Source organism: Pomacea canaliculata, linkage group LG12, assembly GCF_003073045.1.
Source record: "Pomacea canaliculata isolate SZHN2017 linkage group LG12, ASM307304v1, whole genome shotgun sequence".
Taxonomy (NCBI): Eukaryota; Metazoa; Mollusca; class Gastropoda; order Architaenioglossa; family Ampullariidae; genus Pomacea; species Pomacea canaliculata.
Window position 1 is genome coordinate 4,091,961 of NC_037601.1, and position 23,620 is coordinate 4,115,580.

Sequence of the window (23,620 nt, forward strand, 5' to 3'; positions counted from 1 at the left end):
TAGCTGTATGTTTCAATGTATTCTTACACCTAAATAAGAATCACATGTCATGAGATGATAAACAGCTAACAGCCAAATGATGACTTTCTGTTGGATATTTAATTTTCCCTGCGGCAATGAAGATCTTCCTACTTTACCTTCTACAGTTTTATGTTTATTTCTCGAAAGATTTTCCTGGAAAACAAGGTCTCTCTGCTGCAGTATAAAGCTCGTTTATAACATGAATATATTTGAAAGTGATACTAAATATAAATAAATAAGAGATTAGTAGATGAAAGAATTATTTGATTTCTCGTCAGCCATCTTACATGTGTTCAGGTATGTGAATGCACTAATTAACGTTTAAGAAAATAAAGTTTGTTTTTGAGTAGTCTGCAAGTAAACTAAAAATCCTGCTTCCTTTTGTCTGCTTTATTTCCTGTGTTTAAAGAGAGCACCCACTTTGAGCTACGACATATGCCTCTCATCCGCAAAAAACACTTTGCAGTCTTCGTTACAAAAACGATGAAACCACGTGACCAGCATGAATGAAAGCAGACAAATCACATTCAAAGGCAAATTTTTTTTTCAAAGTATTCCTTTTAATGTCTTTGTTGTAAACAAGAACATTTCTCTTCACATCTGCTCATAAAGACAAGCAGTTAACAGGCTTACCCATCCTCTAAGAAGTATAGTTTATGTGACCTGCCAGCGGCCAGTTTCAGCAGCAACTACCTGGGTCTTCAACCATGAAATAAAAACAGTCGATGATAAGAGGAAATCATCGATAATTTGTCAGGACTGCTCTGAGTGGTTGGGTGAGTGGTTGGGTGGATGGTTGGGTGTGTGTCAGTTAATAAGTTGGCTGGTGGGTGAGTTGTGGGTTTGAGTGGGTGAATGAGTGTGTGAGTAAGTAGTACAGGGCATTTTTGCATTAGAACCCTGTCTCTATCATTATCATTAGCAGTAGCGCGACCTGCAATCAGCGCATTCCGTGAGAGGGGAATAATCCTGAGTACTGAACCATAAAAAAAATACCTCAATGAAAATTTCCTGTGAAGAAAGATGAGGATGTTAATTCACGATGCAGCTGTAGCCGCTAGGCACCAGCCTAACACTACAATCTGACTTGTAGGACACGAAGGAAGTTAGAATTACCACCAAAAAGAAAACACACACACACACACACTGAAAGTTCAAAGTAGATGAGAAACAATGCACTTCGTGCTGCTTGGTAGGTATTAGGAGACACTCCGGCCACCGGGATGTTATTTACAAGAAAAAAATAAATAACTTCTAAATTTTTTTCATCAAATTCCGCTTGTCAAAAGATTTGGCGAGCATGTTGCTAATGGTTGTGGGATTGGGCTTGTCTAAAACCATCTGAGTATTAATATACTAATACCTTTTAATCTGTGCCCCGTGGAACTTCATATTAAGTTTCTTTCCATGCTTCTTGATGCTCAAGCCTACAACGAACCTATCTGCTAACATCATGATGATGAGGAGGAGGAGGATGAAGACGACGATGACGATGAGAAGAGGGAGGAGTTTAGCACAAGCAACACCAAGTAATGACATCGTTTTAAACAGGATGGAAGTGCACAGACCACAATAAGAAATTGATGAGTATGAGTTAAAGAATAATTATTATTGTTGATGTTTTGTATTATTGAATTTGTAAACGGCATTCCCAAAATGGCGACCTGACACAGTGCAGCGATTGGAGCGGGATGACACTATTGTCCATTCACAGCAAGGTGCTGACCAGAATCATCCTGGGGAGACTGAGGACTGCCCTAGACAAGAGACTGAGGCAAGACCAGGCAGGCTGTCGGGAGGGTGAGGAGGAGGCAGCTGGCATGACATGGACCCAAATGGAGAGGGACACCCAGAACCGGATCCGATGGCGACGTGTAGTTGCGGCCCTAAGCTCCACTGGAGGGTGAATAGGACGAAGAAGAATTCCCATTTGCTATCTCAACACCCTGCACACAAAAACCTACAAAACGAACCACCAAACATACAAGAAACACAAGCGCCAACAAACAAATAACACCATGGCAAATATGAACTAAGTGAATGGATAAAGCGTTGAGGAGGGAGTGGAATGGCATGCTTGATCGTGCAAGATGTTTCTGGAAAATTGTGGAAGGTGTGGCTTAAAGAGGTGGATCCTGAAGCCGGGCTTGAAAGCTTGAGACCGTTGGAGGAGAAAGGCGCAGACAACTGCAAATGTCACGTGTCTTGATAGTTGAGGTTAAGAAGCATAGTAAGAACAAAGCGAGGAATAAATGACTTGTGTATTTGTACAGCAATCGATAGATAATGTCATAAAATAACATTGAAGAAGCAAATCAATTCAGTAATTATTAAATTATCCTCGGAGAATGCTGTCTGCACTCTTACTGTAAGTCACAACTTCCTTTCTAACTGTGCCTTCTACTTGACCCATGACCAATGACCTACAGACGGCAGGTCACATGGCTCACTCCTCCTAACCTTCTATCACGGAAGTAGTCTGGCAAGAGGCTTGTGTGACTCAGTGTTTCTCAAAGACCTCTTCAGGAAAGCAACTCCTCCTGCTAGCTGATTCCATAATAATATTGCGGTAAAGGAAACCAATCCACCCGTAGGCTCGTGGACATCTTGTATTTCACGTGCAGAAATCCTGTTGTCAATATTCAACGGTGTCAACTGTAAACTACACTTCTCCTTCTTCCATTTTTTTATTCTCTCTCTCTCTTTCGTGTGTGTGCGAAACAAAGCAAAACAAAACAAAATGGACGCTTGGCAGGGAATTGTACTCATGTCTGTGGACATGAAAGAAGCCAACACATGCAAGACAGCAAGTACCTCATGTCTCATTTGCTTAAGTTGATGACAAATTTGCTTATGTAGATATGATGCTGTTATTATTATTGTTGTTGTTAATATTCGGCTTATTGGACAACTTTAATACTTAGCTGCTTCATTTGGCTTCGCTGCTCGAGATATCCCTTAATGTAGGTTAGAAGGGAAAAAGATGGCGGCTCATTAGTTGTATGGTATCTGCTGCTTTGATCTTTTTCTAGCTGTTTGGGGACTGGACTGCTCTCAAGATTACCGCTGATGTGGTTGATTGAGAGTCTACTTACTTTGTGGTGTAGATAAATATCCTCATTTAGTCTTTCTGTAAACACTAATGTTCATGTATTTGCAATGACAGATCTTCAGCTTCATTTGAGCTACTTCATTGAGCTTTTGCTTCTCCGCCATCTCTTCTGTTGCTGACCTTTCAGTGACTTGCCATCGTCATTATCGTTTTACATCCAGTAGGAAAAGTCGTAGAGGTCGCTTAGAGCGGAGATTAAAGAGGTTCCATTGCCTGCTTCCGTTCGTGGGTGGTTATCTGTGTGCACCGGGAGATGCTGATGAGGTCCCTTTGCGGTCTGTAAATGGTGTTGACTAGGCTGATCTACTCGATGACTACATTGCTGGACATTTTCTTCAACAATAAAACCTTGCTCCTTGACGGCGATGACCCTGAGTGCAAGGAGCTCCTTTGGCAGGCTACCAGATCATGTCTGTTCCTCGTACTCCAGCAAGTGGCATCGCAGTCATCTGCAGGGATTGTCATTACAATTTCTCTTCTTTCTGCGACTGTCTCCTCTTCCCTCACATTACCTTTCAAGTGTCAGAACTCACTATTTATACCACCTCCTACTATTTACACCACCTCATCAACACCCTCTCTCTGCTTTTGCCGTCCCTAAGAACAAACTGACTCACTGCTTTGCATATTTTTCACGGGGTTAGTGCGGCTATTCAAGTCTCCTCAACTTAAAAAAAATATTTCTCCACCAAATATTTATCAACGCATGCACTCACTCACTGAGCACATTCTGTGTAATCCGGTGCTTAATGAAGATGGCAGTGCAAGCCTGAACACAGCTCATCACAGTGATTGCATCTCTTCGGAATCAGCTCCAGCGGCTCTGTGCAGGACAACACACATTACGGACTTCAAAAAATGACCTGCGGCCTTTTATCCCTTTGGGAGGGGCCAGGAGGTCCCTGGAGTGTAAACGAGATGAAGTTAAAAGCCGAGACAGCAAAACTGTTTGCTAAATAAATTTTTATTTATTTTTTTAATCAGAGCAAACGAAAGAAATAAGCCAGAATCAGAGGATGGACAACAGTTGGCGGGTAATGAATCGTCGATCTCTTCATCGTCCTGTTGCAGCAATAATGAAAATGATAATGATAGTGGAAATTATTATTGTAGTAATGCGCTCCACGAAATGTGACAAAGCAACCTTAAAGACAGTGAGTGATGAAGAACTGATGAAATAAAATCAAGAGCATCGCTCATCGCACGTGCACGCAGTCACACAGGTGATGTTCATGTCGTGCGGCACGTGTTGCGAGAGTTAACAAGAAACAGCAGCTCTGCCAGGTAGACACACAAACATGAGATCTGTCTGAGGAGACAGGACTGTCTGACCAGCTACAAAGCCACAAATATGATTCCAGAACTTTCCCTTTCTTTATGTCATTCCGTTTGTCGACATTTCCTGTGTTGGCGGACACAGACATGACAAGATGAGATATTTCACTATTTCTAATTTCAATACATTTTCCAACTTCTCCGTTCACTAAACACTTCCTAATTCACTCCCAAACTCACATTCCCACGTTTTCGTAAGGTTGTTCTCAATGAAAAATGTCCTCATTCATACTTTCTCACCCCGTTCAGACATCCGACATCAGCTTTACTTATTGATCATATGATGGATGACAATCTTATATTTTCATTTTTTCCACACTTGAATCTACCTGTCATGGTTTTCACTCTCGACCTCCAAACAAGCTAATGAATAAAGTAATCATTACAATTAGGTATAGAACTCGTGTTATGTATTTGGAAATAGAATGATGTTTGTGTGCTAACTACAGACAGCGAGGAGGTGGGAGAGTGCAGGAAGAATAGCAAAGAACCTACGACAATTTTTTTCTCACAACAAGCTATTTTCGTCCCCAAATCCTTTCCTGTCTTACCTCCACAAGTAAATGGGGGAATGGAAAACTAATGCCACAGGCTTCCACACAGCAGCCACCCACGTCGATTGAAAGATAACCAAAAAATAGACAACGTGCCTCCAAAAACCAAAGCAAAAGGTGGGAAAAAAACAATTTGAAATAAAAATATCTACAAGACAAATGGTAGTTCAAGGTAAAAATATGTGTTTGTGGCTTCTCCGACAGGTCTTTTTTGGCAGGTTTTAGACGCAAACAACATTAATTTCTTGAGAAACGCATTGTTTTCAACGCTGTTTAGAGAGCAAATAGCAATTAGCATGCTTTTCCTCTTTCTTCTTCCTCTTTGCCATGGAATGTCTTCATTTTCGTATTTTTCTGTTCATTACCTCTCTCTCTCACACACACATTGAGATTTTTCTTCTGTTCATTGTGTTTGTTTGTTTGTTTGTTTGTTTGTTTGTTTGTTTGTTTGGTTGGTTGGTTGGTTGGTTGGTTGGTTGGTTGGTTGGTTGTTTGTTGTTTGTTTGTTTGTTTGTTTGTTTGTTTGTTTGTTTGTTTGTTTGTTTGTTTGTTTGTTTGTTTGATATGTGGGTGGGTGGGGTTTTTTGCGTACTCGCGCGGGTACACGTGAATGTCTATGCATGTAGATGTAAAAGGTACAGGAGAGCTCTCTACAAAGGCTGTAAAGACAGTAAATCAAGCAAGAGACATTTTGTGACGAATTCGTGAGGGGGACATTTTGAGACTACCCGCCTTGTCAAGATAATAGGCCTCTACAGTTTGGTACTCGTGTGCTTGTTAAAAGTAATAAACCTCTCCACCTTGTCTACTCCTCCTTCAGTCTGTCGGACAGTTCAGGGATCGCAGTCAATGGTGGTAGTGGTTGTCGTCGTCATAGCGATGGTCATGATTGTTTTAGTGATGCTGCTTTCTCTGCTGACTGTTCAACTCCAATTAACTGCAAAATTCGTCTGCTGCTACAGTAGTTGTTGTTGTTGTTGTTGTTGTTGTTGTTGTTGTTGTTGTTGTTGTTGTTGTTGTTGTTGTTGTTGTTGTTGAGCACCAGGCACAGTAATGTCATTTTTGTTACTGTTTGTATTTTTAAAAATTTATTCGATTTGTCTTTGTTGCTGCTTCTGTTGTGATCATCGTATTCGTTGAGTTTTATTGTCGTTTTCATCGTTGTTGCTTTCGAAGAAGAAAGTGGTCCTAACAACTGTTACATTAAAATCAGTCTTAACTTCACCATTTAGCCCTAAATACTTGATTAGAATAATGTATGTCAAATGCTCTACTCAGCGTCCCTGCACCGAACGCTGTCGAGCTAGTTCTTTTTTTTCTCCCCGCAGAGAATTACTAATGTCCCTTCTCGCAAACCTCCCTCCTACTATTCTGGGAGGATGTCTGCTCGATGTCCGCTAGTCTTGCCTAGTGACCGAGGAACCTACCAGCATGAGGAGGATCGGATGTCCGTGAACGATGACAATTGTCACCATCATGTCTGGATCAGGACAGACCAGTTTCGCGACCTTTAACGGTTGCTGAGACGAAAGGTCAGAGATCAACATCGTGGTATATCACGTGCTTGTCTTTTCAGAGGTTAAGAGAGTACAGTGCAAGCGAAGGTTGAGACATGCGTTTTCTTCAAAAAAAAAAAAAGAAAAAAATAAAGTTCTGCTATTGATCACGTGATCCTACCGCTACAAACTTCGCTAAACTTTAAAACAAGGGTTTTAAACCGTTGTCTCCATCAATCCAATGTTGGGCAACACATAGTCCATAAATCACTTGCTCAATAGATAGTTTCTGCGTCTCTGATCATCGATAACAACCTTTGAATAGTCGCACCATAAAGTAAAAAACAGATGAAGGATGCATGAAAGAGTTATTGTGTAAGGGATTGTCAAAAGCATACTTTTGTGACACTAGCGACCTTTTTTTTTTTTGTATCTTATTTTCGGGTATACTCATGTAATATCTATATTGGGGCACTTTACAATAAGAAAGAAACAAACAAACAAACAAACAAACAAACAAACAAAGAAAGAAGCAAAGAAAGAAAGAAAAAGGGATGTATAACATAACCAAAGTAAGCATCCAGTTTACATTACTGAGAACAGCTGCCGCCAAGCCATATGCAGATCATATTCAAATGAAGACAAAAGAGATGCACAATCGTCGCCAAGGGGTGAGGGCTGATGAGGAAAAGATGGGCAATAACCCTGCGGGAGAAGAGAACGGAAGTAGGTCGTCATCAAAGACGATAGACCAGTTTTCTGATACTAGGCCACAGTGATAATTGTGTCACACTAGCCACCAATACCCACCTCTCACCTCTCCCTAAATGCACTTTGCAATTCACTATACGGATTTGGGGCAGGAGTAGATGGAGGGAAAGCCAGTGGTGGTGTCATCCCCCCGGTTAATTCTCCAGCCCTGTGTCCGAGGTTTGTAATGGCGGTAGCTTAATTCCATTTGCCTTTTGAAAGATCCGCTGACCATAATCGAGCGCCAAAAAAGTTAAGATTACTTACAAAGTTCGAGAGAAGGCGGGGTATACATCTGCTAGTGAAGACCCCCACTCACCTCGTCAGCTCTCGAGTCACGAGTGCAAAGCAGGTCAAAATGACCTCCAGTGCGTCTGAAGAAGAAGAAACGTCGGTTTTGGCATTTTCAGGCACCGACTTCCATGAAATTACAAAAAAAAAAAAAAAAAAAGGTGAATAAATTGTGAAGCAATGTCCTAGACCTTTGATGCAAAGCAGTTCGTCACGAGTCCCCGGATCCCTGCCGGTGTCGGGTTCAATTCTGTTGGCTGTTGAAAACTCGCCGTGACTGTAGCGATGGACAGGATGATCCCTGGTCCAGCCGACCTGTGTAAAAATTCTTGTTCATAGCATCTTACTGCACGTCTGACAGACATTTTAATTCCTCACCACACTTTTCGTGCTGAATTTATTTTGTTTTCAGAAGAAAAGTTGCATACACGGTTGATACTATTTCATTGCACTGACCGATATTTGTTTGTTTGTTTGTTTGTTTGTTTGTTTGTTTGTTTGTTTGTTTGTTTGTTTGTTTGTTTGTTTTGTTTTGTTTTGTTTTGTTTTGTTTTTTTTTGCTTCCATATAACAGTATCTCTCTACCTCCTCGCCTAAATTAAGGTAAGCTGATAGAGTTACATAGGCTTCGGATGCATCTTATTTTCATTCTGGAAGTTTCCATAGTGTGTCGTGAGTTACTTGTAATAAAGTTGCGACTCTGACCATACTAGCATTACTATGCAACATACATCGTTCACTCACGCCCCATGTCTTAAGCAGCTTGCACATCAGGTCACCAAACTTTTAACTTTCCACTTTCAGTGGTCTGGTTCCCCAGACGAAGACTAACGGTCTTCCTGGTCGGAAACAAGAGTGCTGCCTCTGGCAGACAGAAATCGCTGGTGATAATTGGGGGAAGAGGGTTTTGGGGGGTTTAGTTTGGGTTTGGGGCGTTTTTTCTGTTTTTGTTTTTGTTTTTTGTTTTTTTGTTGTGTTTTTGTTGTTGTTGTTTTTTGTTGTTTTTTTTTTTTGTTTTTGTTTTTTGTTTTTTTGGGGGAAGGGGTGTTTTTACACTTAAACGTTCACATGTGGGTACATCGTTTCCTTATGACTGAGTAAAGCTCAGAGAAAGATTTCGCGAATAACCCTAGCCCTAACCCTCTCCTTCTGTCCTCGAGATACACTCTTATAAACATCTCCAAACACAGAAACAAGTCCACAACACGGACGTCAGGATTGTACATCAATATATTGTTGCTGTGAACTTCTCGGCCAAGTAGACAATAGGACCATAAGGTGTATCTGTATACAAGTGACCTCTTTCTTGCATTGTTATGTAGGGACCTCTTATTCACCCAGATTTTAGGGTAATGTTATCTTGTGCTCAATTTTATCCAGTAGTTTTAAAAACAATTGCACTCCACTAGACCTTTAAATGTAAATAAGGTCTGTGGAAAAAAATTGTCATTTTTCAGAGTTGTCTGTGACACGCCTTGGGTATTTGAATGTTCGATCTCCTGTCTTCTTTCCTTTCTTTCTTTCTTTTTAAATGTTTAATCTTTTTGTCTTGCTGACCTTTCTTCGTTTTGACCTGGACAACTTTTGGCAAGGTCATAGAAGTGATTGATGAAAAGATCTGGGGTCAGGGCGAGTACCTTAACTTCTCTGACGACAGAGCAGCAGAAATGAAAGTTTCTAGAAAATAGAATTAACAGGCATACGAGTAGGATTACTTTTTTCAATTGAATAGAGAGCACTGTATCAAGATTCCTGCTTCCCCTTCCCTCTGTCGTCTTCCCAATCAAGTTCATCGTCTTCTCGCATCGACCTGTAGAAAACGAGACCATGATTGTATCACGAGTCTTGCACCGCCCCGAACTCTTCTCTCTGTGATCATCTGTTTGTCTTCAAGTGTGATCGAAATCGGGTTCGTGTACCTGATTTCCTTCGGCTGCTGGTTCTAAGAGATTAACGACCAGGCAGGCTTCAGAAGGAACAACACCTTTACATGCACATCCACAGAACTTCTTTACAACCACTCTTGTCTTCAGTCTGTAGACTGGGTATTGCGCAACATATTGCACATAGTTTTGCAAATTATTTACCACACAGTATTATTGTGCAGAATACTCAAATGAAAAAAACACAACAATACTAACTTTTGGGATAATTGTAAGCTCTCTGCAAACATTTCGGTTCGGTCTGCTCCATTAATAAACAAACAGAACTTTCTCTTTCTCTTTCTCTCTCTCTCTTCAATCATGATAATAACCACGAACTTAGTTTCACGCAAAATATCCAAACGTCTGGAAGAAACATTTTTTATATATAATTTTATCTTGGAGACTTACACGATGACATGACGACGGGCAATAAATAGCTACCTTACTCCTGTATCAGGTGAAATTGTCTCCCCTGGTTGCAGTATCCTGTGCTAAATTAGGTGGTTACCTCCCTTGACACTTACTATGTAAGCACAAGATTGGTAATCCCGCCAGCCTTTTCACCACAACTTCTTAATAAAGATAGCCGGGGGAGGCGGGATTGGGGAGTTCGCGTTTTATTATCTGGTGAGTCTCGAGAAGAATAGGATTTACTTCAGACATTATATTTCTTCATCGACTGTACCCGATGACACGACCACCAGAGGACAGGGATCAGGAAGTGGATCAACATACTTGACAAGTATGGAACTCACGTTGACTGCAACGTGATGTTCTTAGCCACAATTATGGGGCCACCCAGCTGTAGATGAACCTCGTGAGAAGAAAAGTTCCTCGAATACGTAGAGCTTGATTTCCACCCGACAGCTGACATAATATCAGCAAAGTTCACATTTCTTTGAGAGGCCAGACTCCAATAATGTCATAGGCTAGCATCCTAAGAACAAGAGAAGCGTGTTGGTATGCCTTCGTGCCCTTATTTTTATCTCTTGTTATACCCAGGGAAAGGTCTTTCAGTATCTTCTTTGTGAGGAAGAAAGAGTTGGTCGACCGCACCGAAGCGCTTGAGATAAATTTTAAACGAACGCACTGGATCGTGCAGCCTTGCAGGATGGTGTCGGTCTGTCGAGGTTAATGCTTTGATGATAAGCTGCTGCTTACTGACATGGAGCAACTGATTGTCGGCCAAGAAGAATGAATGAGGAGATTAACAGAGCCTTCGTCTCTGAACTTAAAAATTCCGAGGTCGATGAAAGTGCATGGAACTCTGAAACACGAAAAACTGTTACTAAGGCCTACGCACAAAAAGCTTTTTATGAGATGCATCAAAAGGCGGAATCTGTAAAAGAAGCTCAAACGTTTCGAAATTAACAAACATAAAAACTCCAAGATTCCAAGAAAGAAAAATACGAGAATAAAATCCTGCCAAGTCTCAGTTTGTGTCGTCCTTAATGACACAGAGGATGTTCCTTCCCGCAAGCCGCCCTCTCCCAGGGCAAGAAGTCCACGTCATCGTGCAAGGAGGTGTTTGCTTGAAAATTAGGAGATGCCTGTCGCGTATCAGTCGTCGGAGGAGACCCACCTGAGCCTAGTGAGAGAGAGGTGGGGAAGAAGCACACACCCTTTTGATTCTCAACGAGCAGGCTCTGGGAGTAGGAGGAGACATGAAAAACGTGCTGGACCGGAGGAACTCCCACGGCAACGAGTCCTGCACTCCTCCGAATAAAGGCTCTCCAAGCTCACAGCTGCTTTGGGTTCTCAAGACGCTGGATGGAACTGAACACAAGAACCACCACGACCGTAGAACCAAGGCGATCCGAAGCGAGTCACGAGGGCCTGACAAGAGGTGGGTGGATATGCTGGTGGCTACGCTGAACAGTGTCTGGTTCAAGAGAAGCCTCCAGAGATTTTCCAGCCAAACCATGTTTGAGATCATCTTGGATGGAACCGGCAAAAAGGAAATGAGAAGAAAGGAAAGCACAACAAAGCACCCGCTTATGATCGTCCCACAGAACTTTGAATGACACTCGAGCAGAATGGTGTTAACATCTGAAGCAAACAGCAAACCAAGAGATGTGGTGCTGCACGGCTAAAAACACAAGAAAGATCAGCTAGCTCGGCAGAAACTGTAAAAACTGTCCAGACAGAAAAAAAACAACAAACAAACAAACTGACAAAGCTCTACGAAGCAAAACATCAGTCTCTGCAACTCAGCCCGTCAGGCATCGCGTGGAGCACGGCTGAAAGAGATAAAAAGTGAGAGGCTATCCAGCTTCGAAACTATAGGGAGGGTGCAAAGATTAAAAAAAATAAAAAGAAAGAAACCTGGTAAAGACAACAGAGAAGAAATCTCGAGCTCTGGCAGTCAAACCACTGCAAAAAACTGCGAGGGAAGTAGCCACTGATAAAATGAACAAGGCAGGTCAAAGAACGAACCTGGGTGCAGTCAGCCGTTGAACGGGGTAAACAGTAACAAATATAAGTGGTTGCGCGAAGAAAGTTTAATGAGGAATCATGTTCGTCTGTAAATTCCCCACCTCGGATGAGTTGGCCGGGTCGTCTAAGGTTGAGTGCGCGCAAACGGGTGGGGTGCGAGTTTAGTGTAAACAAACACACGACACAAGTAGCAACTCAACACATGATGTCACCACGAACTTATATCCATGATGTCACGTAGATGTTGTGGAGCGGTAGGTGGTGGTAAGAAAAATGTATGTAGTACCCGGAAAAAAACCCGATGGTTAGCCTTGCGAACATGTCACACACACAGATCGTCCCGAGACGAGATTTGAACCACTCATCTCGTACAGATGGAAATACTTATAGAGCAAGTGTCAAGGGAAGCAACCCTGAGTTGCAGAGAAACTGCCATTGTAGTCAGGCTGATCCGCGCTTTCCTTTTAAGAATCGTGTCAAATCTTTCCGACGACTAAATGGATGTTATGATCGATGACAGCTAGCATTCTGTGCGGGGACCGAATTCTGATCTTATTACAAACGTTCAGACGTCTGTATGAGAACTGAAGTTAAAACAAATGAAATAAAATGCTTACCTTTGGTATTGATGTGATAAACGTTGGTGTAGCATTCAGCCTCTACCACTCTCTCGCTCTTATATATATATGCACACACACCCGTGCCTCATTCTTTCATTGTTCCATTTAAAGCACTTAAGAAACTAAGTTGAGCAAATCAAAGATGCTGCAGAAAAGCAGCTGCAACGTTACTTGCAAATTAAACAGCTCACAAAATTCACTCCTGCCAAGCAGTTAAACAATTTGAGATTCCAAAAATTTCTTTTATTAGTGTTTTGAAATGGAAGTAATTGTGGCACTGCAGTCATTTATGCACAAGGTACATTCAGAATGCATAAAAACAAATGCGGTGAATACTCCTTACACAATGTTTATGTATCTCAGGCATACACAGCAATCATGATACAGTATTAGTTCAATATCACTGGTTATTTAATTTTCTTATTTGACTTTTATCTTTGTCTTTTTTCTAAATAAAAAAATTTACTCTCATCTAAAAGATAAATATTTTGCCTAATTACCAAGGCAGCGTGAAAGGCATTCACAATGCATAATATACAACTGATCTATACTGTAGGTCTATTTTAATAAATTAAATTTGTGAAAAGAATGATAAAATCAATGTAACATTCTTCTGTATTCCTTGTAAAGTTAAATACGCTAAAAGTCTTTTAAAAAACTCTCATTAACAAGAAATGTAATCACAAGAATCGATCCAAAGTTAACACATTCAGTGATAACTCTGAAATAGCACAAGATGTTTACTTACAAAACCTGTTTATAAGTCTTCTTGTAGCATTTGTTTCAGGAAAAATCTTTTACACCCATGATTATAAAATCTTTGTGTAATCCTGTCTGGATTTGATCAACACCCAGTCATTCCTATTCCAGTTTCTAAAACATTAAATGTCATGTCAGATCCAAAGTGACTGTCAGAATGACAACCAATAATGACCAAATTATATAATGCATATGACAAAGTCAATTTTTACAGCACAAAAAAACCAGATTATTTACAACTTTTAATACAAATTATGGCACTTTCTTGGGAGGCTTCAGAGCTCCAATCCTTCGCAGATATCGTACAATAAATGGAGTAGCTGTGAGTGTTATGGCTATCCTCACAGGAGCAAAAACCTTGTGGACTGCATAGGCAACAACGAAAGTTCCAGTTCCAGTTGCAAGCTTAGACTGCAAGACTGTCTCCCCTACTCCTACATTTCGCAGAATGCCCACCAAATCAATGCCACTGGAAAGAAAAAATATGCATTGAGTGTAGTTAGTACTTTCTCACTGGACTGTCACTGTCTATCAACTGTCTGCTGTATCTGTTCAAACACTGTATGATGCTAATAACCTCTGCATGACCAAATTGTCCCTAAACTAAATTGCATATAGCAGTAAAAAGTGATTACTCCTTCATATATTTTTTTATCATGCAATAAACTTTGACTAAAAGCATGGGATCTATAGGAAAGGCCACCAATGATGCTCCCAATAAGCAGTGAAAAAGTCATGACATTACAAGAAAAAGTTGAACTGTTTGACATGTACCCTAGATTGATGTCTGCAGTATCAATAAAGTATTGTGCCCATCGAAAAATCTAAGTGAATTTTTGACAGCCCAGGGAAAGGAGATTTGGGGGAAGGGATATCAGCACTGCTAATCCCAGAATTGTTAAAATATTTACTGCACTTACTTAAACAATTCTTGCTAGGTAGAACACTTTTTCCATTTAATTCTAATATTTATACAATTACATGATATACTTAAACTAAAGAAGTAAAACATTTACTCTCCATCGCAACATTTTAGCAATGCTAAGCTCAAGATGAATAACACTGTAAACAGTACTAGAAGAATTTAGTTCCTCTCAGCAAATATGGTTATCAAAATTTTAACTTCAGATTTTTAATGAGTAAATTTTCATGTAAAATACAATACAAGCTGTATTGACAATGCTTTACATTTTCTATACGCATTGTAAAATTATAAATCTTCTGCCTAATAGTATCAATAAGCTGTGTGTATGCTTCAAATAAAAAATAATGACAATGATAGTGATGATGATGATGATGGGTGTAATAAAATTGTAGAGTGTAGCATTCCACTCTTAACTGTGCTTACAATGCTTAATATATTGCTTGCGGATATAGTGAAATTAGATTTACAACAAATTAGGAAGAGTCATAAGCCAGAGTAAGTCATTCAGATCACTCAAAACATGTTAACTACACAAAGCCATACCATACATCAAACATGAAGTATTTCAAAAGCTGAAGCCTCAAAAGCAGCTGGAAAACTAAGGCACTGAATGCTTGGATCTAACAACTACAGGAAGGCACATGTTAATTGAAACAAGGCTGTTATTTTTATCTCAAGAAGCATAACAATGCATAGTCATTCATTTTAACAGGTAAATGAGTTTAGAAACAGGGACAGCTAAGCAACACACCTGCTGACAGCTAAATAAAACCCGCCAAGAGAAGCAAGGGAAATGGCGACATGGAAAATGATGACAGTAGACCCATATTCTTTTACAGCGCGCTTCAGCTTTTCACGCTGAGTCAGCTGTGACTCTGCTGTCAATCCACCCACCTGGGCAGTGCCCGAGAGATCATTTCTTCTTTCAGGTTGTGTGCTGTAGCTCCTTTTCTGCTGATAAATCTGTACAATCTGCAGAAAGAGAAAAAAGATTATCTCAGGCAGACAGGATTATATATGCTAACATACATCTTTAAAAAAAAAGTGCATCAAATATTTTAACAAAAAAAGCTTAGTATTGACATACTTCTTGATGTATTGCTAAAATGATATGCTCTATTTGTTAAACATTATTTGTTAAAATGAAATGTTAATGAAAATAGGCATGTGAGTGTGTATGTGTGAGAGAGTACGTGTGCAAGTGTGAGTGGGATAAGAGAGGAGGGGGAGGGGGCCCAAGAAAAAGTTTAAAGAACTTAAATCAAAAAAGTTTAAACATTTTTTTTTTCTAAAACTGGAGCTTTATTTATTCAACACTTCTAAATACAGGATCAACTGAAGAAATTTTTCAACTCAAGAGATGAAACTTCAGCAGAAAAATGTTTTACCACAATGCAAAAATTATATATCTAAAAAATTGTTGAAATCTTGCCCTCATACAAATAACAAAGCTGACTCACTAACAACAGCCTAGTCATTACAATAATGCAAAAAATATTTTATCCTCTTCTCATGAACATTCCCAAGTAAGTCTTTTCCAGCAAAGAAAGCTAAGCTCACATCTTTGATCATGGCATCTTGCTGGGCAAAAATTTGGGCAAGAGTTACACGTCCGCTCTGAAAACCTTGCAGCTGTTCCACACAGTCATGAAGGTTAAAGCGTTGACAATTCTCTAACCAGAGCTTGAAGCGTACACAGTCATCTCCCTGGACACCCTGAGGGCAAGGAATACTGACATCTGGCAACCGCATGTTACCTTGTGCTCCCTGAAAGATCAAATTAGAGTTGTATCAATATACACAAAATGCAGTAAAAAGTATGTTGCCCAACTGGAATCCTTACAAATACAAATTTCTTATAATCATAGTGCTAAAGAAAAAGTGTGTTCATTAATGTGCTAAAACTCTAATTACAGAATAATGAAAAGATTATTATTATTCTGCTTTATATGCAACAAAAAAGTAAGATGGTACCTCATCCTCATTATCTTCATTATGGCAAATGTTACCTGAATATTTTCATCAAACTGAGCTGCTTGTGCTTCAGAGCGTTTGCGATAGCCCTCGGATATTTCTGCTATTAGAGCCTCCTGCTCAGCTAAAACCTGTGAAAGTGTCAGGCGGCCAGTCTGGATGCCCTGTGGATGATGTCACAACAAGAAAATTATTAAAATCATTCTTTAAATTCTGTTTGACTTTCTGGACTTTCTATTTTCAAGCAATAATACAGCAATAAAGTCTTTAAACAAAATACAGCAGAGTTGCTGCATAGGCATTTCATATCCATCATAGACAGTGAACTTAATTCACACCTGCAATTGTTGATCACAGTTAGAAAGCCCATACCGCCGACAGTTGTCTAGCCAAGCCTGAAAATGACCACAACCCATCTCCATGTTTGGAGTCCCTTGTATTCCTTGAGGACTTGCACTCTCCGCAAGCTCATTCTCAAAAGAAGTGGTCTTTTGAGCAGCCATCATGTTTGTGTTAAAAGTATGGAAGCAACATTCTGGAAACAGGAACAAGTTTCTTTTTACAGCTAACAATAGGGATAATGTTATACATGGAGTTTGTCTTTCAAATATCTCCTTTTTGTCATACAGTTGTTGTTCTACTAGTAGCCAAAGGATTAAATATTTATGTGGTTCAGTAGGGCACAGTGTATAATACAAGTTCGTGGTATATGAAATCCCCTTTTACTCTCCTTCCACCAATTGTACTTTCCCTGCTTAATTTGGTAAGCCCACGCTAGCAAGCAACGAAAACTAGCTTTTTCCCACTGTTCTACTAACTTTCAAACATGGGGTCATTAACGGTGACAATAAAATCTGATGTGTCATTGTCATTTTTTTATCTAATAGTAATACACACCACGGGGAAAATTTTATTAGACATGTACGGAGAAGTGACTTAATTATTGTTATTTATTTCTTACAAAGATTCCTTTATTTACCTTGCTGGATGCCCTGCAAACTCAGCCCCTTGCTGGCATACGCCAATGCACGCTGCAGAAGTTGTTTGCTCTCTTGTATCGACAATGGGCGAGCAACAGGTCCTTGGATCCCTTCAACCATGACAGCTGCATGCTTCAGTTGTGGTTCCTTCAAATCACCCGCAGACGTCGAGAAGTATGCTTGTCTTAGTCCAAAACTTTGTAGAGAAACTCTCATAGCACGGCATGACATTCCCGTCAAAATAAATGTGCAAACAGGCATGTCGTGTTTTGTGTAAGTTGAACGTTGAATGTATTTCCTCGGGCAGTCGAGACACACGGACCTCGTCGCCCTCTTGCTGCGTGCTGAGTGGCAGTCTCGGCGAACCAAACTAAATAAGCAAGACCCCTACCCCTCGTACCCCCCCCCCTACCCCCACAATTAGTTAGGACAGAAGATGAATGTTTGTTCAAACATCAATTTGTTTTCAGCTTCACAAATTTATTAGAAAAATTACAATGTGCGGATTTAAGTGAATTCTTTAGTTGGCTAACCAAGTCTACAGGGGTCTTTATATAGAACCATGCACTCTGATAGTGCATGTGCACTAATGCCTAAAACTCGAGCATCATTCATGCCACAAGAGAAAGTTCTTTCAAAAACAGCGATTTTTAGGGATTCTGCTCAAATCATTTTTTTTTAATTCCAGTAGCACTGTGCTGTGTACCCAAAGTATACTTATATGTATAAATATAAAACTAACTCAAGAGTACTGTATTTTGTTACAAATGTGATTCACGGACACTACATGCTTTGTGTTAAAAGTTTCAGGGAACACGTACAAGTATCCTGCTTCTTTGAAATTCTCTTTCATACATCCCAGCCAGACTACTCTTTATCTGATCCCGTCACCAAAACTACCAGATATTGTCACCAGATTTTTAGTTATGCGCTACAAAGCTATTCCCTTCCATATCCAGTCTCCCCACCATCAAATCCTGTAAGCGTGCACTAGAAATGTTCCACTTATCAACCCGCTGTCTAGTTGTTGACTATATTCAAACTGAGAATAAGGTTCAGTGGATGAACAAAGCAACCTATTCAGGAAGGTGCAATCAAACTGACAGAACTCCTCAGTCCCACATTCAAGACACCGTTCACTCACACCACCACAAAAGACACAAGCTTATATTTTCAATCTTTATTTCTTTACAAACTTTTACAATCTTCCCATTTTTTGTCCTCTTTTTTTCTTTTTTACTTTTTTTAAAAAGCCTGCCTTTTTTCTATTTTTTTCTTAAGAGTTGCCCTGTATTAATTTTTTTTTAACCCATTTTCAGTCCCGTTCCATTTTTCTCTTGGCCATTTCTAATAAACCCTCCCGACCAGATAATTTTAAGGCTGCTGAAAAAGAAAAAAAATTGATTAGACATGCATAGCAATGAAAATATGTGCATATGCTTGCCTCTGATTCCTACTAGTGTCGAAGCCACACCATTCTTTTTTTTAAAAAATGTACGAATCCCAACAATTAACAATCTTGCAATCAATCTCATACACACAAATGCACACACACAAATGCACGCTTTCTACCCATGCACAACACTTTTCACCAACATGAAACAACTTTACTAGGTTGGCAGATCTAGCCAATGTTTTAAGCGGCTTTATGTGTGTATATACATTTCAATAATTAAGGTGTTAAACCTTTAATTAAAATTTCAAGCCCACTGTCCAATTTTTTTTTTTTTGTCCCCTCCTTTATGATGTTTAGCCTAGGTTAAAAATGCTCATATTTTACCTTTCTATACCTGAACTGTCTTTAGACAACTTAAAAACAGATCAATACCAGTAAGCGATCTTTTAGCTTTTTTTAGTTTAGCATTCTGCATCATTTTTTTCCCTCGGGCTTGAATCTTAGTTTAAAAAATTCTTTTTTTTACCCCTTTATTTACTGAAAGGTTTTTAAAGAGCCATTTGAGAGGACACTAGATTTTTATGAGCTAACAACATTTTCCAAAACATGATAATCTGAAATTCAATTAAATTCCATTTAAGGTCTTTTTTTTTCTTTTTTTTTTTAATAAGGACTGTAGTAGCTGGCTCTGCCACGAAAACGCCTGCAAAAAAACAAAAGTCAGTTAAGGCATTTGTCAGCTCTTCAACTTTTTTAAACCTGGCAGAATCTGGAAAAAAATTTCGAAGGCAGTCAAAAGAAAAGACTATCGAACTCCTGTCATAATGTATACAAAAAAAACTTGCTGATGAAACAGCCATCGAAGCCATTAGATAAAAATCTAACAGAGCTGGGTTTATAAAATAAAATGTTCAGTTATAATCTCCAACAGTTACTTTTAAAGTCATTTCTTACACCTCAATATATTCTTATATATATATAACAAATCAAAATTCATTATCATAAGTGTTTCTGTAGTGTGACAATCTATTTCTAGGCCTTAAAGGGAAAATAAATAAACTGGAGCAATAAGGACTGCAAGGAAGCATACCCAAACCCTCGCCGTGCACGAGGAGCAAACCCTCCACTATATCCACCAAAACCACGTCCACCTCTGCGTGCCCGAGCTCTGGGTGGTCTATTTGTTGAGCTTATTCCTGGTCTGTTGGTTCTTTTAGGCATTACCTACAGATGGGAAATGGTCACAGTCACATCAACCATCTTTTGACCACTCTTAAAACAGTGAGCCAGATGCTTATCTTACTGTTAGCAGCAGCCTTTTACCCTGACACCCATAAAAACATAACCGATTTTCAATTACAGGAAAGAAATCATGAAATTATGTTTTGAGCTACAAAATTTTAATGTGTGAAAATGATCTTGTAAGATCTGATTTTAACTGAAAACAAGCTATTAAATGAAAACTGCATCAGCACACCTTGATCTGTCGTCCACGAAAAAGACTTTCGTCCATAGCCATAGCAGTCACTACAGAATCTTTGTCAGCAAATTCTACATAAGCAAACCTGGAAATAAAACAAAGAAGCACTTATGTTGGCTTTAATTTGCAGAAGCTATATTACAAATGTACAAAGAATGTATAATAAGAGTTTCACATCTCCTTCAAAGAACAGGCAGACTCTAGTTCCAAACTGCTAAATACTAAACAGAACAAAAACCGATTCTGTCATTTAGAATCATGAAATGGCATATCATTCAATGCATGACAAACATCGCTATTCGCCATTCCAAACCAAATGTCGCTAATTATTTATACTGCATCTTTATGCAACTTCAGTAACACTCTACATTTAACAAATTTGCTGTCTTAAAGATAAAAAATGTCAGAAGTACCCTTTGGGATGTCCTGAATATTTGTCGCACAAAATTGTTACTCTGTTGACAGACCCGCAGCCATGAAAGTGTTGTTCTAGCTCTTCTGCTGTTGCTCCATAATCCACCTGTGATCATAATACTATCAACATCAACAAAGTTTCCACCAAAAATAGATTCTTACCTTATCCACTTTCTATAATTTCAAGTGAGCTTCAGATCAGTGAAATATGTTTGAATCAGGTAATTTCATTAGTCTAACATGCAAAAGCATCATTTCTGAAGCCAATTTCTCACAAATCTTGCTAAGTTAGGAGTATAGTTAAGAACTATAGCCTGCATGCTACTTTAAAACCAACTAAAAAGTGTCTGGATTCTATTTATAAGTATCCTTGGCAGAGATTATGATGTATTCATTTGCACTGCATCACCAAACATGCAAAGACATGCCCTCCTTTGCACACAAATCTCTCATGCAATTGATGAACTTTTCAGAGAGCAAGTTCTTGTTTCCATCTGACAGGCAGATTGTTTTCTTCATATGACCAAGTTGATGTCATGAAGCATTAAAGTGGTTACCATGATGTGCATGTTTGCTTTATAATCCAACAACATTGTTCTGGACATGCCAGGGAAAGTACAAGGACAATTTTGTGACTCTGCTTAACCAAAATAGACAAGAGACAAATACACCAAGAACTGACATTAAGGATAATTTATTTAAATTACTCACATTTCCCACATATATAGATCTTGAATCAGCTTCAATTTTTTCTTCCTGAGAAGGGAAAGAGGCTGAAAAAAATAGAAAACATCTCTCACTCACTATATTTAAAGGGAAAAGCTTGAAAGATATTCACTAATTAAGTTATAAAATTACTTAACAAGTGCTTTAAATCAGTAAAAGTAATCTGCATTTTAAGTTAAGAAGTTCATCATGAACACTACACGAAGCAGTAGTATAGCTCAACATTACACCTAGTGTCAATTTAACACAAAAATGACTATCAGCAATGACAATAACATCAAATATTACCAAAAGAATCACACGCCATTCCAACAATATAGATTTGCAATGGCTGCTTGGCAGTGTGCATGCAGACAATATTTAATCACAAATTTTCTCTTCAAATTAAAGATTTTCTCATTTTACTGTGAACTAGTATTTTGACTTATTTTATGCAGAGGCGTAGCTGTTTGGGTATTTATTTAGCTTGAAGTACATTATACTATAGTAGTGCACCGACACTACTGTAATTGTCTTTTTAGTATTGTGATGAAACGGACATAGCTTGGACAAGTGTCAAAGGCTGTGGGGGTTACATGACCAAGGTGATGACTGACCCTATCATCACATCTCTAGGCCCAGTTCTGACCATCCAAAAGAAACTAAAATATCCACATAGCTTTCCCCTCTGACAATAAACTGTACCCAATACCTTCGCATATAATTTCTTAGCTGTGCATGAGTTCAAATAATACACTTGTATCCAAAAGAATTCGCTAAAATTAGCAAATGTTTTTTTAAAAATCAGTTAACCTTAAACGAAAGTGCATTTCCATAGCCACTGCACAATGGCAGAATCAAGCAGCTATATAAAGAGCAGGCCAAAAGAAAGGTTATTTAGTGTATGTACAATTAGAACAGTGAAATCAATATAAATAAACTTTTAAGTTTGTTAAAATGTGGCACATACTTATAAAACACACTGAATAAAAGAACGATCTTTCTCCAAGCCCACTATTGTCCCATCTAGCGTTATTTACAAAATTATTTACAAAGCGTCATTTTACTTGCATTTCAACTTCATATATGCAGCACACTCATTGCTGACTGAGTGCTTATGCTTCTATCATAAAATCTCTAAAATACCTTTCCATTGGAAGTTTTTCATGCTCTTGCATGTCTAGTTTTTCTTACTTGAGCTTCCAGCTGATGTTGAACTTAAGTTCATCTGTTTCTCAACTTCACTTTGCATCTCTTTCAGTTTTTCTGCTTCTTCTTCCATTTCTCGAACACGAGCCTTGATTGCTTCTAGTTCCTGCAACAGTATTAAAGTGTTAAATGTGGGTAGAGAAAGGTAGCAGCAGCTGCCTGGTGGCAGACACAAAAACCCCAAAGTATGTTTTTAAACTGTATTTTTGGTACATTATGCCTGTTTCGTTAAGATAAAATTAATGAAATTAAAGATGAGACTTCCCACTTTTGTATTTCGTTTCTGGGTCTTACCTATTGTTCTGTCTCTTATTACAGGGTTCCCAGGGATCAGGGACGGTGCCAAGTAAGGACTAATAAGGACCTTTCATGCATTTGTAAGGACCTAAGTGACAATCATCAATGCTAAAGTTTTTCTCATGTACGACCAGAAAGAGAAATCTTTGGTTTTCACTAGGATCTGAAATACATGCATTAATATTCTAGTAATGACTGCTTCAAAACTTGACTATTAGGTAAGAAACGCATGATTATGAGGTTATTCACCTTTTACCTTTACTATTTGGATACATCCTTATATTGTTTATCTCTCATTACTCTAAACTTCTCTAGGACAAATAAAACTTAGTATAGCCTTGGTCCAGAAACATTATTTCCGAATCACAAGACAAATACTTTATCATTATCATAAATGGCAAACACAGTTTAAGGGATTGTACTTTTGCAACATTAACATTAAAGAAAAAAAGACTCACTGGATCCTCAACTCCGCTATCTTCCGTAAGACCTGAAACAGCATTTGTATCCCCAGCATCGAATTCCACCGATTCTTCTTGAAACGTATCTTCCAAGGCACTTTCAGTTCCATTTTCAACGTCTGCCATGTTAAATCTGAAAGGAACACAACTAACTAGTCAGTGAGAACATGCTGTACAAAAATATACTTTCAATCCGTGTTTAGTCCACTTTTAGCATCACGATGGCACAGGATAAAACTTCGTGACCATTTACCTTTGCCGGTTTCTATTTGAAGTATACTGTATCGGATGTGACGTCAATGCTTCACGCTTTAGACTTTTCCTGGTCAAAAAGAGTACTTCGGTAGTTACTTCCCCTTACTAGAAAGAGGCATGAGACTACAAAGCTTCCGGTTTATTTGTGATATATTTCAGATGTTAGTCACATTCTTTGTTACGGCTCGCAGCGGAGAAGTTAAGCGTTGGTCTTGGCAGACAGAC

At 39.0% G+C, this 23,620-nt stretch overlaps 2 protein-coding genes across 4 annotated transcripts; both read right to left on the reverse strand.

Moving 5' to 3' along the window:
• Positions 1-12,761: 12,761 nt before the first annotated feature.
• Positions 12,762-17,542, reverse strand: LOC112576719. 2 transcript variants are annotated; one of them, XM_025259389.1, is made up of 6 exons: positions 17,178-17,542; positions 16,537-16,733; positions 16,234-16,362; positions 15,785-15,991; positions 14,976-15,196; positions 12,762-13,768 (listed from the first exon to the last, which is right to left on the reverse strand). In XM_025259389.1, the coding sequence occupies exons 1-6, from the start codon at positions 17,437-17,439 to the stop codon at positions 13,552-13,554; spliced, it is 1,233 nt and encodes a 410-aa protein (XP_025115174.1). In that variant the 5' UTR covers positions 17,440-17,542; the 3' UTR covers positions 12,762-13,551. The 2 variants fall into 2 exon arrangements, with proteins under 2 accessions (XP_025115174.1, XP_025115175.1); XM_025259390.1 differs by having other exon boundaries at positions 13,626-13,768; positions 15,119-15,196; positions 17,178-17,541.
• Positions 17,543-19,228: 1,686 nt separating this feature from the next.
• On the reverse strand, positions 19,229-23,529 carry LOC112576721 (polyadenylate-binding protein 2-like). Of its 2 annotated transcripts, XM_025259392.1 has the most exons (8): positions 23,394-23,529; positions 23,138-23,273; positions 22,368-22,488; positions 21,180-21,241; positions 20,468-20,574; positions 20,052-20,139; positions 19,665-19,798; positions 19,229-19,277 (listed from the first exon to the last, which is right to left on the reverse strand). In XM_025259392.1, exons 2-8 carry the CDS (start codon positions 23,264-23,266, stop codon positions 19,238-19,240), a joined length of 681 nt encoding a protein of 226 aa, XP_025115177.1. In that variant the 5' UTR covers positions 23,267-23,273; positions 23,394-23,529; the 3' UTR covers positions 19,229-19,237. The 2 variants fall into 2 exon arrangements, with proteins under 2 accessions (XP_025115177.1, XP_025115176.1); XM_025259391.1 differs by lacking the exon at positions 19,229-19,277 and having other exon boundaries at positions 19,284-19,798.
• Between the last annotated feature and the right edge of the window lie 91 nt (positions 23,530-23,620).